The sequence below is a fragment of the Lissotriton helveticus genome, chromosome 6 (assembly GCF_964261635.1).
Source record: "Lissotriton helveticus chromosome 6, aLisHel1.1, whole genome shotgun sequence".
NCBI classification, from domain to species: Eukaryota; Metazoa; Chordata; class Amphibia; order Caudata; family Salamandridae; genus Lissotriton; species Lissotriton helveticus.
In genome coordinates, this window is record NC_136067.1 from 912,214,815 (window position 1) to 912,231,545 (window position 16,731).

The 16,731-nt window shown below is 44.2% G+C and overlaps 1 protein-coding gene across 1 annotated transcript in view; it reads right to left on the bottom strand.

The window, feature by feature from the left end:
- The window catches only part of LOC144762549 (protein unc-93 homolog A-like), a 244,248-nt gene that overhangs the window by 9,258 nt on the left and 218,259 nt on the right, over positions 1-16,731 (bottom strand). The window contains exon 7 of the mRNA XM_078647777.1: positions 16,365-16,496. Coding sequence (XP_078503903.1) covers positions 16,365-16,496 — 132 coding nt within the window. The remainder of the gene's footprint in view (positions 1-16,364; positions 16,497-16,731) is intronic.

Genomic DNA, 16,731 nt, shown 5'->3' on the forward strand with positions numbered 1-16,731 from the left:
TGTCCTAGCAGCAGCATTCTCTTCTTGAATACTTGTAAGTATTTAAATAGGCCTTTCGCAATACTCAAATTCAGAGGGATGGTGTATAATATACTTCCTCAGTAAGCTAAGGTAGACTTTTCCTCATGGTGTGAGAAGATATTTGAAGATGAGGATCAATGATGAAACCAAGATTTTTCACAATTTTATTTCAAACAACACAGGAACCCATCTCAGTGGGCCAATATCCCTACATTGAATGTTCAGTTATTGCTTTTTTACCATGATTTCAGTTTTTATGGATTTTAGTGTGAGTCAGGCCTCACACATCCACTCTGAAACCTCAATCACACAAGTTTGAACTGACATCCAAAAGCACCACCAAGCCAAACAGAATGATATTCTGGATGTCATAAGCACACATAAACATTTGGAGACGTCCATTGCCAACACAAGTCTGCCAGTAATTGGAAGTAAAAATCGTGGGACTTGGGATCTCGACTCTGGTTAATAACTACATCCTAAGAAAAGGGCCATTATGACTTTTTTAACCCAGATCTGAAGAAAATATTCGGATCCAGGATTTAGCAAGTCGAATTCTAATTCGAATTGCTGGGTCTGGGGTCTGTTTTTACCCACAATTTCCTCTTACTTCCAGCAGCAGGGAAATGTGTTCAAATATACATTTGGTGTTACCTCTGCATTCTCATACCCCGAGACACTCACGTGGGACGGTATGCCCCCAAGGGGTACTGCTCCGGCTGATACTTAACAGGGGCTTTTGAGAAGATATAAGCCTGGCCAGTGGTAGGGTAGAGGGCAGAATCTTGTGGAGTCTCAACAGAAAGCTGATACTTGAAGGGCTGAAATGGTGGAAGGGATACTCTCTGGCAATATTCAGTCAAAAGAAGACATCCAATCAAGGAATTCCTGCAGCCTGTTTAGCAAACTTGAGACAGATCATGCTGATAGATCCAAATGTATCAGACTCTGACACCACTGTCATCAGTTACTATCCATGAGTTGTTAAGATAGTCACAAGAAATTACACTCTGCCCACAGGCATATGGAGCAAAGTCTTTGCATCATATACTAGATTAGTCACTAGGAAGGGTATCTGCAAGCTATGAACATAGCGTTCAATATTTTTCACAGCCAAGAGCATCATGGAATACTCTACAGTTGGCTGACAAAAAGGGTTTAAGACTTTGTTTCTTGACAGGGATGGCCTCCATTCCATCCTTGATCTCAGGAGAAATATAACCTTCAAGAGAGGCTGATTAAGAGTGACACAAGAAGAATTAGCAATTACCAAGCTCAGTGTCTTAGCTCAAGCAATGGGCATAGGTCAATCAGAGAGTTTGGTGGGTAATGGAGGGCAATGCCTACAACTTAGAAGAGTTGTTGTGCTCTTTGATGATCTAAATAATACCTGAGATGAATTTTGTGTCTCGGATTATATGATTCCACATATTATTATTTGCAATGCTTGCTACCACCATAGCTGAGATCTCCCCCATACTTCTGAAGATCTTATGTTACCATAAAAGGTTTAATGACATTCTTGATATGTAAATATCATACTACCTTCAACCTTCATTATCCAAACATAGGCCTATTACGAAAGTGACAAAAGTGAGTGCTCCTAAGATGGGACCTAATGAAGGGCGTATTTATGGAGATTTGGGTTGTTGCTGATCTTATCTTTATGATTGATAAACCGAGGATGCTTATCCATCCTCTCCTCATCCAACTTAGCAGTAGTTTTTTCCCATTTACCCTTAAAGCAATACACTAGAAACTATGCAGTAAATTGATGGGCATTGCTGTGATCCGATGATCCAGTCTAGAGTTGTTGGTTGCTATGTGGTTTTTCGGTCACAAATGCATTGTTACCAGGAACAGAAAACAAAAGTAAAAACACTCTTTAAAGTTGTTTCTCTGTGGCTTATCTTGCAGAAAGGAGATGCTGAACCAGGCATTAGTCTTGTCTAACTGTCCTACAAACCAATTATCAGTCCTAGTAAGAGTATCTTATGATCTGATTCTATAAAAGCTACCTGATGTCCTCAATTTATTTATTTATTTATTTTAACGACTTGTAGAGCGCCTGGTGACCCGAAGGCATCCCCGCGCTGTAATGATTTTGATATCCAGATGAGATGGAGGAGAAAAAAAGAAAAGAAAAGGGGGGGACGTTATTTCGGAAATAGAAGTGTTTTCAATTTTTTTCTAAAAATAAGATAGCTGGGTTCCAGTCTGAGGGTACGGGGGAGTGAGTTCCATCCGGTGGGAGCTTTCACAGAGAAGCGTCGGCCTCCAGTGCGTGTCTTTTTAAATTTGGGGATGTGGCTAGATGTTCATTCTCGGACCGCAGGGATCTGGGAGCTATATAAGGAGTTACCAGGTCGCTGAGAATCGGGGGGCCAGCTCCATTAATCAGTTTGTAAGCCGTGCACATGGCTTTGAATTCCACCCTTTGACGCACCGGGAGCCAGTGCAGGGCTTTGATGGCAGGTTTAGCTGACACTCTGGAGGGAAGGTTCATGAGTAGTCGGGCTGCAGCGTTCTGTGTTCGTTGTATTTTAGCCAAGGTGGCCTCTGGGGCACCCAGGTAAACCATGTTACTGTAGTCCAACCGTGACAGTATTAGCCCTTGGACTAGGAGTTTTCTGGAGGTGGGCGGGAGTAGGGGAAGAATCTTGCGGGTGGTGCGCATAAGCCCAAAACAGGTTCCTGCAGTTTTGGCCGCTTGTGTTTTCATTGAGAGCTCGGGTTCTAGCCAGACTCCTAGGGTCTTAATTTCTTTTTTCGGGGTGGGAATTTCCCCGAACACGTCTGGCCAGGCTGATGGGGGATGGTCACCCATTGCTTTCCCATGAGCATCACTTCGGTCTTCGACCCGTTTAATTTGAGTGATAATTCACACATCCAGCCATAGATTTTCGTAAGGCAATTTGCCAAATTGTCTGGGTGGTCGTCTAGTTGGGATAGGGAGACGACCAGCTGTGTGTCATCTGCGTAACTCACTATTTTGATGCCGAAGGGTGTCACCACGTCTTCAAGGGGGGCCATATAAGCATTAAAAAGCGTAGGGCTTAGAGATGATCCCTGGGGGACCCCGCTCGTGAGGGGGAGGGTGGACGAGTGGTGATTGCTGTCCCATACCTGGAACGTGCGCCCGGCAAGGAAGGACTCTATCCACCTGAGCGCCATCCCGGTGAGCCCTGCTGCCGCCAGCCGTTGGAGGAGGACACGATGGTTGACTGTGTCGAAGGCTGCACTAAGATCCAGGAGGATCACTGCCACTGACCCTCCTGAATCCAAAATGCGCCTTGCCTCCTCGATAACGGCCAGAAGGGCGGTATCAGTGCCATGACCCGGGCGAAACCCAGTTTGGGATTGCCGTAAGATGTTATTTGCCTCGAGAAACTGAGACAATTGTCCGTTGACCAATTTCTCGGCTACCTTGCTGATGCCAGGGAGGAGTGAGATTGGCCGGTAGTTTGCCATGTCTGCTGGGTCTAGCTGGGGTTTTTTAAGGAGTGCTTTCACGACTGCGCTCTTCCAGCTATCGGGGACAGATCCTTGGGCAAGCGAGCTGTTAATAAGCTCTGTGATCGTGGGAACTATGACAGGGGCTACGGTTTTGAGGAGTCTAATTGGTGCGGGATCCAGAGGTGATCCGCTTTTCATTTTGGCCAAGGTTGCATCTACCTCGTTGCAGGTTACTGCCCTAAATGTAGCTAGTTGGGGGCGCATGCTGCTTCCTGCTTGGCTGCAGGGTGATTCATTGTTCGTGTGACTAGAGGGACAGGGGGGGGAAGGGATGTTAAGATTCGGGCAATTTTGTCATTAAAATAGGTGGCTAATTCGTTGCTTCGGTCAACAGGGGGGGCGTTGGAGGAAGGGGTGGTTGGTACTTTCAGTAGCTCTTTTACGATTAGGAAGGATTCCCTAGCTAAGTTGGTAGATTCTCTTATCCGAGTGTCGTAATGGGAGGCTTTAGAGCGCTTAATGGAGGCTTTGTATAATCTAACTGAGTTCTGGTAGGCTTCCTTGCTGGCGTGCTGCCAGTCTTTCCTCCATAGCCGTTCGGCTTTCTTGCATTTTTTACGTAGTAATCGAAGTTCCGGGGTATACCACGGGGCGGAACCTGGTTTCCCGTTTTGTCCTCCCGGGTTCTAAATGGGAGTACGGAATCCAGGGAGGTAGTAATCCACTCTCTGAATTTACTATCGGCGATAGCCGGGTCTTCTGCATGGGCAGGGGTAGTTGACCCTAGGGTCCTGGCCCAGTCTTCGGTGGGGAGCTTGGACCAGGCCCTGTCCCTGGTGTAAGTGGGAGGTTTTTGAGATTTCCTGAAAGGTCCTAATAGTTGGAAAGAGACTAAAAAGTGGTCCGTCCAGGGGAGGGGGAGGGACTCGCTGAATTGCATGGTGGGGGTGCTTGTAAACACCGGGTCCAGCAAGTGACCTTTGTTGTGTGTAGCTCCGGAGTTTAGGAGGTGGAGGTCGAGAGCCGCCAGATCGGTGATCAAGTCGGCTGCCCCAGTATCTAAAGGGTCATCGAAATGAATGTTCAGGTCTCCTAGTATCATGAAGTTGGTGATGGAGTGGGCCTGTGTTGCTACCGTGTCCAGGAGAGCACTAGAAAAAGAACCAGGGTGACCGGGGGGCGGTACAGTAGGATGCCTGTGAGAGAGTTAGTTGGGTCTAACTTAATTGTGAACTGTAGGCTTTCAGAGTCGGGAACCTGCGCGTCGTTGTATTTGCAGGGGAGATAGTCCCGGTGAATAATGGCGACCCCACCACCTCTGCCTAAAGGGCGAGGTAGGGACTGAATGAGGAAGCCCGGAGGGGTAGCTAGAACCATGTCTGACGCCGAGTGTGGGGAAAGCCACGTTTCCGTCAAAAATAGAACGTCGATCTCATGGTCTTCTATAAGATGGTTAATAAGCGTCGCATGTTTAGGGAGAGAACGACAGTTCAGAGAAGCAAGTTTGAGGGCTGAGGGTTTGTAGGGTTGAATAGGGAGTTTGAGTAGGACTGGGTGGCAGTAAGTGCAGCTGATAAATGGTCCCTCTAGATCGTGAACATACTCACAAGAGGAGGCGATGGTGGGTCTGAGACTTAGGAGGTCCCGACGTGAGTAGGTTACCTTAGGGGCAGTTTTATCCGACAGGGGTTCTGGCCCTAGGCCCGGCCGTGCGCAGACGGGCGCAGACGGGCTTGCCTTAGGCGTGCCTTCGGCGCGCAAACGGCGCTCCCGCTGCGCTCGTCTGCTGTGCTCGTCCGCTGCGCTGGTATGGCCGGCACATTTGTAGTGAGTGTTATGGGCGTGGCCTCGCAGTGGGCGTGGCTCCGCCTTGGGCCCGCGCTGGCGGTGTGGGCGTTTTCCCCTGTGTCAGCGCTGGAAGTCGCTGTGTCAGGGGGGGTCTGGGAGGGTTGCTTTAGCGCGTACAAGTCGGCGCTTCAGTGCAGGTAAGCTCAATGCTTTTTAGATCAAACACAGAGAAAATGACAGTTTTTAAAATCAATTTGCTGCTTTAGCGCGTGAGAAGTCAGCGCTTCAGTGCAGGTATACTCAATGCTTTTTAAATCAAACACAGAGAAAAATGACAGTTTTTAAAATCAATTTGCTGCTTTAGCGCGTGAGAAGTCAGCGCTTCAGTGCAGGTATACTAAAAGCTTTTTAGATCAAACACAGAGAAAAATGACAGTTTTCAAAATCACTTTGCTGCTTTAGCGTGTGAGAGTCAGCGCTTCAGTGCTGATATGCTCAATGCTTTTTAAAATCAAGCACAGAGAAAATGACAATTTTTAAACTCAATTTGCAAAATGCAGTCCTCCGGCTTCCGCCTCAGAGGATAATCAAAACAATGAACATTCCAGTTTGCAATGAAAAGAATTAGGAAGCGTCACAATAAAATAGCATATCTGACATGATATCAAAATGAGAGCAAGATAAGTATAAAACAATATAGATGTGATAGAATATGATAGGTAGAGTAGATTAATAAATCGGATAAAAATAGTAGTTATACATAATGACGTAAAATAATAAATAACACAATGAACATTCCAAATAGCAATGAAAAGAATTAGGAGGCGTCACAATACAATAGCATGTCTAACAAGATAACAAAATGAGAGTAAAATAGGTATAAAGCAATATAGATAAAATGCGATAGATATATGATAGGTAGAATTGATTAATAAATAGGATAAAAATAGTAGTAAGTTCACTGAATGTGAAGAATATAGATAGGAAAGAATTGAAATAGAAAAGAGTGATAGGGAGTAATAAGATGTAAAGCGGAGTAAGAGTGATAGTGGAGGTCATAGATAAAATAATTTAAGGTGACGGGGAATAGACAACGGTGATTGTTGAATAAAAACAAAGGCAGCAATGAAGTGCAAAAACCAACACAAATTGGTAAAGGGAACGAAGTGAACAACATTGAAATAACAAAACCAAATACTAAGTCAATAAGGAGCACACAGTAACATAGTAGAGAGTAATGTGCGCATCAAAGGGCAATCAAGTAGGGGGTAGGGATAAAATAACAAGTAGATAAATATATAGATATGGCATAAAGTGAGGGTACTGAAGGAGAGGGGGTATAAGTGAGAAGAGGAGTGGGGTGATGAACGGCTAACCGAGAAAATGAGTGGGTATAGAGTGAGTAGGGATACATTCAGAAGAGCAGGGATTGTGCGATGAAAGAACAGTGGTAAAAAGTGATATCGGGGCTACTTTAAAGATGGCCGCCGTATTAGAGTAGGAGAAGCTAGTGAAGCTAATCCTTTCACAGTGTCTAAGTCTCCGGTGGGCAGGGGAGATCAACAAAATGGTGACTCTTTAAAAAGTTGTTCTTGACCCGGGGTATCAAAAGGAAACAAAACAAAATGGGTTCCATAAGTACATTGAAACACTAGACTAACGTATTTCTATTCTTAATAAAAAAAAAAAAATCCAACTTTCATACTAGTCAATAATGCTGTTGCTGCTCTTTGCCTTGAAGGGGAAGCAGATTATATTAAGAGTTTGGGTTAGTACTTAATAGCCCTAAAAATTTACATTAACAATATCATTTTTGATTTTGATGTGGCACAATGCTTGTTGCCATTGGCTTGACCTTAGATTTGCTCAGAATGAGATATTTGGAAAGATCTTGTTCAAAAATAAAGTTAACACTGATTAGTTTTCTGAGTTCCTCTGGTGTTTTCTTTGTATCTTTCAAAGCCTCATTGTTATACACAATATTTCCAAAAATTAAGTACTTTACATTTCATTTATCGTTCTTTAAACTTTTTCCAAATTTCCCTTTCTAGGTTTATATTGAAATCTAATGGGATTATAAGTAAGATTGTTAAGTGTGTTCGTTTTCAGGAAAGAGAAAGTGTCCTCCTATTTCCAGGCAACCTCTCACTCTTTAAAACTCTATTTGTTGACGTGTGTATGATTCGCCTTTGGTTGAAAGTGAAGAGGGGGGTATGCAAAATGTGCCGGTCATATCTTCTGCAGACTTCGAAGCATATCCTGCCAATATTTATTTAAGCAAATTGGAAATAAATTAAACGTTAAGATGAATTCTTTTGAATATCAGCATATTAATGCCATGCTCTCTTTCGCCTATAAACAGCAATCCTGTTTCACTCCTTGCCAGGAGATAGGGCGATGTGCTGAGTGAATAGTTAAAAGCCACATGTTGTTGAATTCAGAAGTGAAGCATGCCCTATTGTGGTCAAGATATTTTATCACATTTTGACCAATGTTCAAGTGGGAATTTTCTTCCTGGGCCAGTTATGAGTGACATTTGTATAAGGCCGGAGTGGACCTTGCATTATTTAATTAGTGCTTGGCAGTAAAGATAGATGGATGTTCAAACTCCTGAGAGGCGGATGTTGGTCCACCCCCAAAGTAAAATTTCGCACCTTCAGGCAGCTACTGCAGAGAGTCACCAAACTTACTTGTTGGGCAGACAATTGATACTAAGCATAACAACTGGATTTGGACACTGGAAGTGACAATAGCTGCATGTATCAATCACATTCAGCATTCCAGTACTTGTCATACAGGATAACTTAATGCCTGCATGCATCAGGCTTGAAATGAAGCACTCATGCAGATGTTCAGCAGGAGCGCAGTTTGTATGCTATCTGATTTTAACCCGCCTGGATCCCGCATAAGCTTCTCTTCCCAGCCGAGAATCTTCTCTTCGCAGCCCATAGCTAGGGAGGCATCATCACGGAAGGGAGTACTGCATTCAAAGCTAGGTATCATAACTGCACTACACCCTCTCCCCCAAATTAAATTTACAGTTCACATTAGTTCATTTGTTTATGCGGTGCTCTGGAGCTACATCTTTCATTTTGGCCTTGGAAGGAATGTGGAAAAGATAAGAGATACAACATGAGTGACAAAGTAAGAAGTATTAGAATTTGAGACTGCTTCAGATTGACAGACAGAGGATAAAGCAATGTGACAGTCTGCAGACAGAATGAAATGGAGAGTGAATGACAGAATACTTGGCCATCTGACATTTCAGCCTTCATCTGGAAATTCACAGTCCTCTTCAACTTTGTCCGCAGAGTAACTTTCTGCGAGAATTGATTTTTCTTCAGATAACTGTTCAATAGTGCCCGATGCAATGTCCAGGAGAAAGAAGGATTTTATGCAATGTAGTGCCCATCACATCATGACATAGTCATGAACCCAGTGGCATCCATTGACCACATATAGCCTAGGGTCATAGCGAGAATGTTTCTTATGATTACTGCAGTATTTGACAAGTATAAATCTCTCTTGCTATAGGTTTGAGGAATAAGCTCTCTGCCCTTGATCAACATGGGTCTACTTTTTCTCTTTTGTGGGAACACATCTGTTTGGAGCTGACATCAGGAAAGTGCAGATCTTTGATGTGAATTACAGATTCTCTTGCTTCAGTTTTTATTTTGGGCCTACTCATGACTTCTGCTTGATATTCTATAGTTCTGGATATACACGCAATGATAAGGATGGCTTCAAGCTTTCGAGGTTTCGTTAGTAGCTTCGGTCTGAAAGCAGTCAATTCACAACCGGCAAAGACTTGAGATCTGAGGTCTTCTTCACTTTTGTAGTTGATAAACCCACAATGTACATGATCCTTCATCCTCGTTGAATGAAATTGATAGTGCTGATAATCAACATTTCTCTTGGACTGAAAATGTATCATGAACCAATTTTTCAGACCTTGATATGATGATTGTTTGTTGTCATCAGACTGGCAAATTACAAGTCACAAGTATCAGAACGCACACAGTCCAATAACAAATAAATAGGGTGCTTTACAACACTTAAAACACACCATAGGGTATTCTTGCACACAAGTCACCTCAGGCCCGCCCCCTCCCTTCACCACTGTGCACACGCGCCCCATGGTGCGTTTTTATTTGAGTCATTGAGTCCCCTTGAATCCTGAGGGTCCCTGGAAGCCAACTAGCCCATAAGGTACCTCCAGTAAGTGCCCCAGTGCTGCGTTGCAGAGAGGTGTAAAAAGGGGGGTAGCCTCTGAACACCTCTCCACAATGCAGCTCCCTGGCACATACTGGAGGTACCTGATGGGGTAGTTGGCCCCCATGGACTCTCAGTATTCAAGGGTAATTAATTCCCCAACTTACAACGCGCCAGGGGGGCGCGTTTGCACAGTAGTGAAGGGAGGGGGTGGGCCTGAGGTGACATGTGTGCAATCACGCCCTGTGGCACGTTTTAAGTTGGGGAATTAATTCCTCTTCAATCCTGAGAGTCCATGGGGGCCAACTAGCCAACCAGGTACCTTCAGTAAGCGCCACTGCGCTGCATTGCATTGCAGAGAGGTGGCCCAGGCCATGCCCCTTTTTACACCACTTTGCAACACAGCTCTGTGGTGCTTACTGGAGGTACGTGGTGGGCTAGTTGGCCCCCAGGGACCCCCAGTATTGAAGGGGAAGTAATTCCCCAACTTAAAAAGCACCACAGGGCGCGTTTGCAGAGTGTTGCTAAAGGGGGCGGGCCTCTGGCACGATCGCGTGTAATTTTCTTTTTTTCTTTTTGAAGAAGGGGGGCTGTGTGGCCCCCCTTTCTTTTCTATTTTATAGGCCCGTTGGGACCCCATCCCCCAGGGCCTGACCCCTATTTTTTTATATTTTTTAAAAATGGAAGGGGCCGTGTGGCCCCCCTTCAGAGCCATATTTGGCCCCTTAGAACCCCATCCTCTGGGGCATGGCCAGTGATTTTTTTTATTATTTGGAGGGGGGCTGTGTGGCCCCCCTCCTCAGGCTCCGGGGCCAGCCTTTGCGGGTTTTAAAAAAATATATTTCTTTTATTATGGGGAGGGGGCCACTTCTGGCCCCAGGAACCCCATCCCCCAGGGACTGGCCACTTCATTGAGGACCATGGGGGGTCCCCAATTCCCCCACGGTCCTGCCGGCTCTCCGCATCTTTCAGAAGCCGGCATTGCTTTTCCACAAGGGGAGCTGCTAAGATGCAGCTCCCTGTGTGGAAAAGCAATCTGCTTAGGTTTTTGGAAGAGATAGCAGGTTTCCCTGCTCTCTCTTCCAAAAACCAAACCAAAGTTTGCTATGACAGGACGGGAGATGCATGGCTCTCACCCTGTCATAGCAAACAAAAGTGTCCCGGGAGTAGGCACCTCGGGACACTGCAGGAGCCAGCACTGGGGGGTGGTGGTCCCCAGGCCATCACAGGATCAAGGAGGGGGGCTGCATGACCCCCTCCCAACATTGGCAAAGCCCCGGGGAGGTGGTGGTCCCTGGGGCTCGGGGGTCCATTACAGACCCCAACATTTAAATATTAGCTCCCCGGTAAGGTGGCAGTCCCCGGGGCATGTGGGGGGTTGAGCTACCCACACACAGGTGTTTTTATTTTAAAAAAAAGCCCCGGGGGTTTATTTTCTCGGCTGGATTCGTGCACCCAGTGTGAATTCAGCCATTTAAAAAAATATATATATCTTTTTGGGGCCCTGGGGGTCCTTGTGGGACCACCTGAGCAGGCCTAGGGGGTCAGGGTGTTTCTACCCTGCCCCCTTTTCTTGTTTTGCCCTTTTGTATTTCTGTTTTCTTGTGCCAACACTTCCTGGTCTGAAGTGTTGACAGCCAATTAGAATGCAGCGGGAGGGTGCGCAGATCCTCCGCGCCTCTATATATCGATATTCCTTTTTTTTTATTTTCCCAGCAACTACTGAACGGATTTACACCATCTAAGAAAAATAGTTTTTCTGAGGCAAGGGCTACTTTTATGCCAAATTTGGTGTAATTCCGTTCAGCAGTTTGAGCTGTAGCCGTGTCTAAAGTTTGCTATGGGAAATGCATTTTTTAACCTCTTTTTAAAAAAATTCTCAGGAACTACTGCAGCTCGTGATCGGGAGGGTGCGCAGATCCTCCGTGCCTCTATATACCGATATTCTTATTTTTTGATTTTCTCAGCAACTACTGAACGGATTTACACCATTTAACAAAAAGAGTTCTTTCTAAACCGAGGGCTACCTTTTTGCCAAATTTGGTGTAATTCCGTTCAGCAGTCCGGGCTGTAGCCGTGTCTAAAGTTCCTATGGGAATTAACATAGAGAAAACACGTTTTGGTACACCCCTTTTTTCTCAAGCCCCCGCTTGCCGAATCACCCCAAAATTTTTAAGATAGGAGCAGACCGGACCGCCCCACTAGTTCTGAAAATTTCCCAAAGAGTCGTCAACCGGCGCAAAAGTTATTGGGAAAAGAATAAATGCTTTTCGAATAGAAACAAGGTCCTAACTATAACTACCTAGTGGCGACCGCCAGTAGGTAATATATATATATATATATATGAACAAGGCTGCAGTGACGCAGCCGAAACGCATCATGCTGGAGAGAAGCGGAGAAATAAAGCTATAATTATTGGAGCTTATCGCGCCTGAGTGGTCTGTACCTGAATGTATTGCGGTGGCAAAGCTGTGATTCAGGACTTGTTGGAGGATATATATATATATATATATATATATAACTTCACACGCCGGTTCCAGGTTTCCCGGCCATTGAGCGCTCGGTGTGGGTGCGTACCCTACGGCAGAACCTCGCCGTTAATTATTTCTCACTGACTTAACCGAAAGTAATGCGCGCACTCGCTCTGAGTTCCACAGTTTCGTTTATTTAAATTTTTTCAGCTTTAGCATGAAAACAACAACGATCTACGCGTTTCAGTGCTCCTAGCACCTTGCTCACGATCACGAGCTAAAGCTGAAAAAATTTAAATAAACGAAACTGTGGAACTCAGAGCGAGTGCGCCCATTACTTTCGGTTAAGTCATGGAGGAGTGAGCAATATATATAGATATATACATATATGTTGAGGAAAATACATTTTACATATATTGACAGCTTGATTAAGGTTCTAAGTCTGGGTTAGTCCATATCCTCACCCATATCAACAAAAGTGAGATCGCTAATAGGTCCTAAATATACTCCATTGCCAGCTCTTCATTCACTATATATGAGGATATTGACTGTGGAACCGCTAACAACTGTCTTAGGAATTTATTTCCCACTATGTGAGGCTCCATGGTGTCCGTATAGTGCCAGATATTGCTCCCATAGTTACCAATGGAAATACACTTCATTTGGTAGATCCTAATAAGAGCCTGAACAGGTTTTGTCACCAATCTTTTTGCAAAATCAGAAATCGCAACTGTAGCTCTTGAGAATGTATCTATGGAATACCTGGTGGGGCTGTTGTCCCCCAGGGACCCTCGGGATTGAAGAGAAATTAATTCCCCAACTTAAAACACACCACAGGGTGTGTTTGCACACAAGTCACCTCAGGCCCCGCCCCTCCCTTCACCATTGAAGTAGGAGAAGGAAGTCAAGAGTGACAATATGGGGAATCACATGACAATATGAAGGTGATCAACTATCCCATTTGACCACATATAATGATAATACGTAAATGTCAAGGCATAAACAACATGGGAAGAGAGGGTAACATTTCACAATGTATTCAATGTTACATCAATGCACCTCTCACTGGCATTCCCTCTAGTTCTCTGCCTTTTTTGTCTCCCGATGTTTTTTCCTATCTCCATTGTTGTAGACAAATCTAGGACTCTAGTTAAATATTCCCGATTTATGCCCTTATGTGGTTATATCAAATCATATCCTTATATAGGCATAAGAATCGTACCCATATTAAGACATAGCCAATGCAGTCCAAATACAGCAAGGCTTCTCCCATAGACTCCTAGAAAGCACAACGTGTTCTAAAACAAACCAAGCCTCCAGCAGCCCGGGAATTCCCCCTGCTTCTGTATTGATTTGTCCTAGAACTCCCGGAGTCCGAAAGAACTGGGAGTTCTTAGTGACGTCTTATGTCCAACCTTACGTCAAACTCGGCACCTTCCAGGTATAAATATACCAGCATCTGCCCTAGCAAAACACTCGGTGGTTTGGAGCAGATCGACTATCTACTTGCCCGACGCCCTGCTGTAGCAAGTGCCGAAGGAAGCCGACCCTCCCGCTGACGCACTGAGAGAGACGCTGTCTTTTCGCCTCCCGAGAAATCCAGCTCCAGTGTTTCCCTGTCACCCTTGCGGGTTGCTGGGAGATCGAGTCCTGAGAGAGAGATACAAGACCTCCTTCATTCTATAACCAAGGAATGGAGCAGATTATACCCTGAGAGAATTCTTGATTCAGATTCTTGGCAGAAACTATCTTAACTCAAACTAAATCTCACTTACTCCTTCTCATGTACTAGGCTTAGGTTAGGTACACTGGGGTAGGCGTATCTTAGAAGCACCAGTTGAGTACGTTTAGTCATGATTTTATCATTGTATATATTTGATCTATTTTAAACACCGTATGGCTCAGAAACCATACCATGCTTTTACAGTATTATTTTGTAATACTCCTTTTACTGTACGGACTTTACTTTATGACAAGTATTGCAATTGTAGCAATTCACTTCTCTTGCATGAGAAAGAAGACTGTTCAATAAATAACCTCTTTTATTGAAAACGCCCATCTCTCTGTTTCTCTGCACTTCTGGTGAAACTAAGCATGCACGATTGACTGAGTAAAATAGCTATCTATTGTTTCCGCGACTCTGGAGGTATACTCCTTATTCTTGAGGGAGCAAAGTTGTCATGTTTATGCAGTTGTCAGAAACTACTCCCTTCTTGTGTATTCGAGAAAGTTTCTAGGGACCTCTGAGCTAGTTGGCATTCATAATTAAGTCTAACATATTCAATAGAGACCCAGTCGACCTAAGTCCTACGTCAAAACTATCGTTTATGTTATTCCAATGCGCAGAGCCTATTGGGAATTTAGGAACTACACTACACCATCTATATTCTTCTGAGTTTCCCTGTCTTTCTTTCATTCCTTCTCTCTCCCCATCTCTCCCTGCCTTTCACAGTTTTATCCATCTGTGCTACTGTCTTTTTCTCTCTATATATTTGCACCTTTCTGTTTCTCTCACTCGTTATACAATACAATACATTAGGATTTCTAAATCGCGCTGCTGCATCCAAAGAGGCGTCCTGGCGCTAGCAGCTTTGAAGTAAAACAAGAAGTTGAGACTAGCCCAGAACGGCAGTGCTATATATCAAACAGATGGGTCTTCAGTAGTTTACAGAAGACTGATTTGGTGGGCACGAAGAGTCGAAGACAAGAAGTTCCAGAGTTTGGCGGTTTTGAATGAAAAGGAGCAACCACCTCTTCTTGCCTTGTGGACCCTAGGTACATGTAGAAGTTTTTGTCAATTAGAGCGTAGCGATCTCTGCTGATGGTATAGATGCAATCTTTTCCTTAGATAGCAGGGTCCTATTTTCTCGCATGCTCTGTAGGCAAATGTTAGAACTTTAAATTTGATGCAGTTAATAATAATGGGCAGCAAATGCAGACTGCACAAGGAGGCCGCAACAGAAGAGTGGGCTGGAATCTTCAGAAATTAGCTTAGCAGCAGCGTTCGAAATAATCTGAAGGTGTTGAAGCAGATATGTTGGTAGACCTAGGTAGAGGCTATTTGTATAATCGAGTTTTGAGGTTAACAGGGCATGAATTACTTTTTTCTGGTTTTCCACAGGAATCATGTGGATGATTTCCCTGACCGATTCAGCATGAGGAAGCAGCTGGCTGGCACAGCTCTAATCTGGGGGTTCAAAGGATAAATTGGAGCTAAACTTGACCCCAAGATGTATAACCACAGGTGAAGGGGAAGGCTGGGTGCCTAGCTCTGAGGGTCACCAATAGTGGGAATCTGGGTTACTGCTAGTGCCAAAAAAGAGTATCTCAGTTTATCCTTGGCCTGTATTCCTGTGTCTCTCTTTGTCTCGCTTTCTTCCTTTCACTTGCTCTCATTTTACAACACCTTTATCTGTCCTTCACTGTCTTTTTCTAACTCTTTTTTCTCGCCCTTAAGCTTTCTGTCTCTCCCTGCATTTCCCTGTATCCTCATGCCTTTTACTGCTGTCTCATTGACTTTAGTTATATCACCATTGCCCCATCATCTGTTGGGACTTAAATACTTTGAATCCACAATCTGCAAGGACAGGAGTGCATTTTGACCACAAACTGTCCCGGCATTAGTGAGGCCTGAAATGTTTTTAAGCCACAATTTGTCCCAGCTTCTGTGTGCACAGAAGTAAGTTGCGGCCCTATTCTGTCCCAGCATCTGCAGATGTACACAGCGACTCCCATCTGTCCCAGAATCTGAGGGGACACAAGTGTGTTTAGCCCCAATCTATTCCAGCAAAGAGAAGTGCACCGGAGTCTCATCTGGCCCAGAGTCTGAGGGGATAAGAGCATGTTTGGCCACTATCTGTCCCAGCATCTGCAGGATCACCATCTGTTACAGTAGCCTCATCAATTTGTGTGTGTGTTAGTGCCTCTCATTTACACTGCACACATATGCAAATGATATTAGTTTTAGTGCTAATGTGATGTCATGCTGATATAAGTAATTCCACGTTAGCACTAGTGATCATTTTTTTAAACACATGAAAAATCTGATTGATGGGTGCAAATGAAAAAAAATATGCATTGAACAGCTTTGTTAATATAAGATGGTGAGAAACCTTTTGGTTCTCTTAAAAAGTTGACAACCCAACTTGTTCTTTAACTCTTGAGTTCCAATTGTATTTTGCCCTTCTTGCAAACTTCTAGCCCTGTGAGTGCAGGCTCTCAGATCACCCTACTTTCAAAGGGATCAATAGAAATCTCTATTACAGCTCACACCAAATTACTTTCTGTGGACAAAACAATTACAGGTCATTCAGTTGAGACACTGCGAAAAAGTGGATCGCACAAGGTCACACATACATTAAGTAGAACAACATTGATTGGTATGCAAGACCAGTCCGTCTCATGAACAGTTCTTACCATTCAGCAGTGTCAGGCAGATGGCATCACCAATGCTCCAGAGAGCAGGAAAGATAAAAAACACTGCAAACTGATCAGGGTGAGGTCTCCACAGTAGTAGGGCAACAATACAGGAAGCGCTTGTAACTGCCGCTGTGTAGGGGAAATCAATCATAACACATGTAGGATTAGTGTTCGATGATCTATATTATGGTCTCACAAACCTTTCATTTCATATCTACTTAGTGAAAATAATAAAATTAATCAATTATTTGCATTGCTTACAGCATTCAGATTCTATTAAATATATATAACGCTAATTCAAAAAAAGGAAGAGGAAATCCATTTGTACGACGTGGATCAAAAACATTGTTTAGTCACCAAGGGA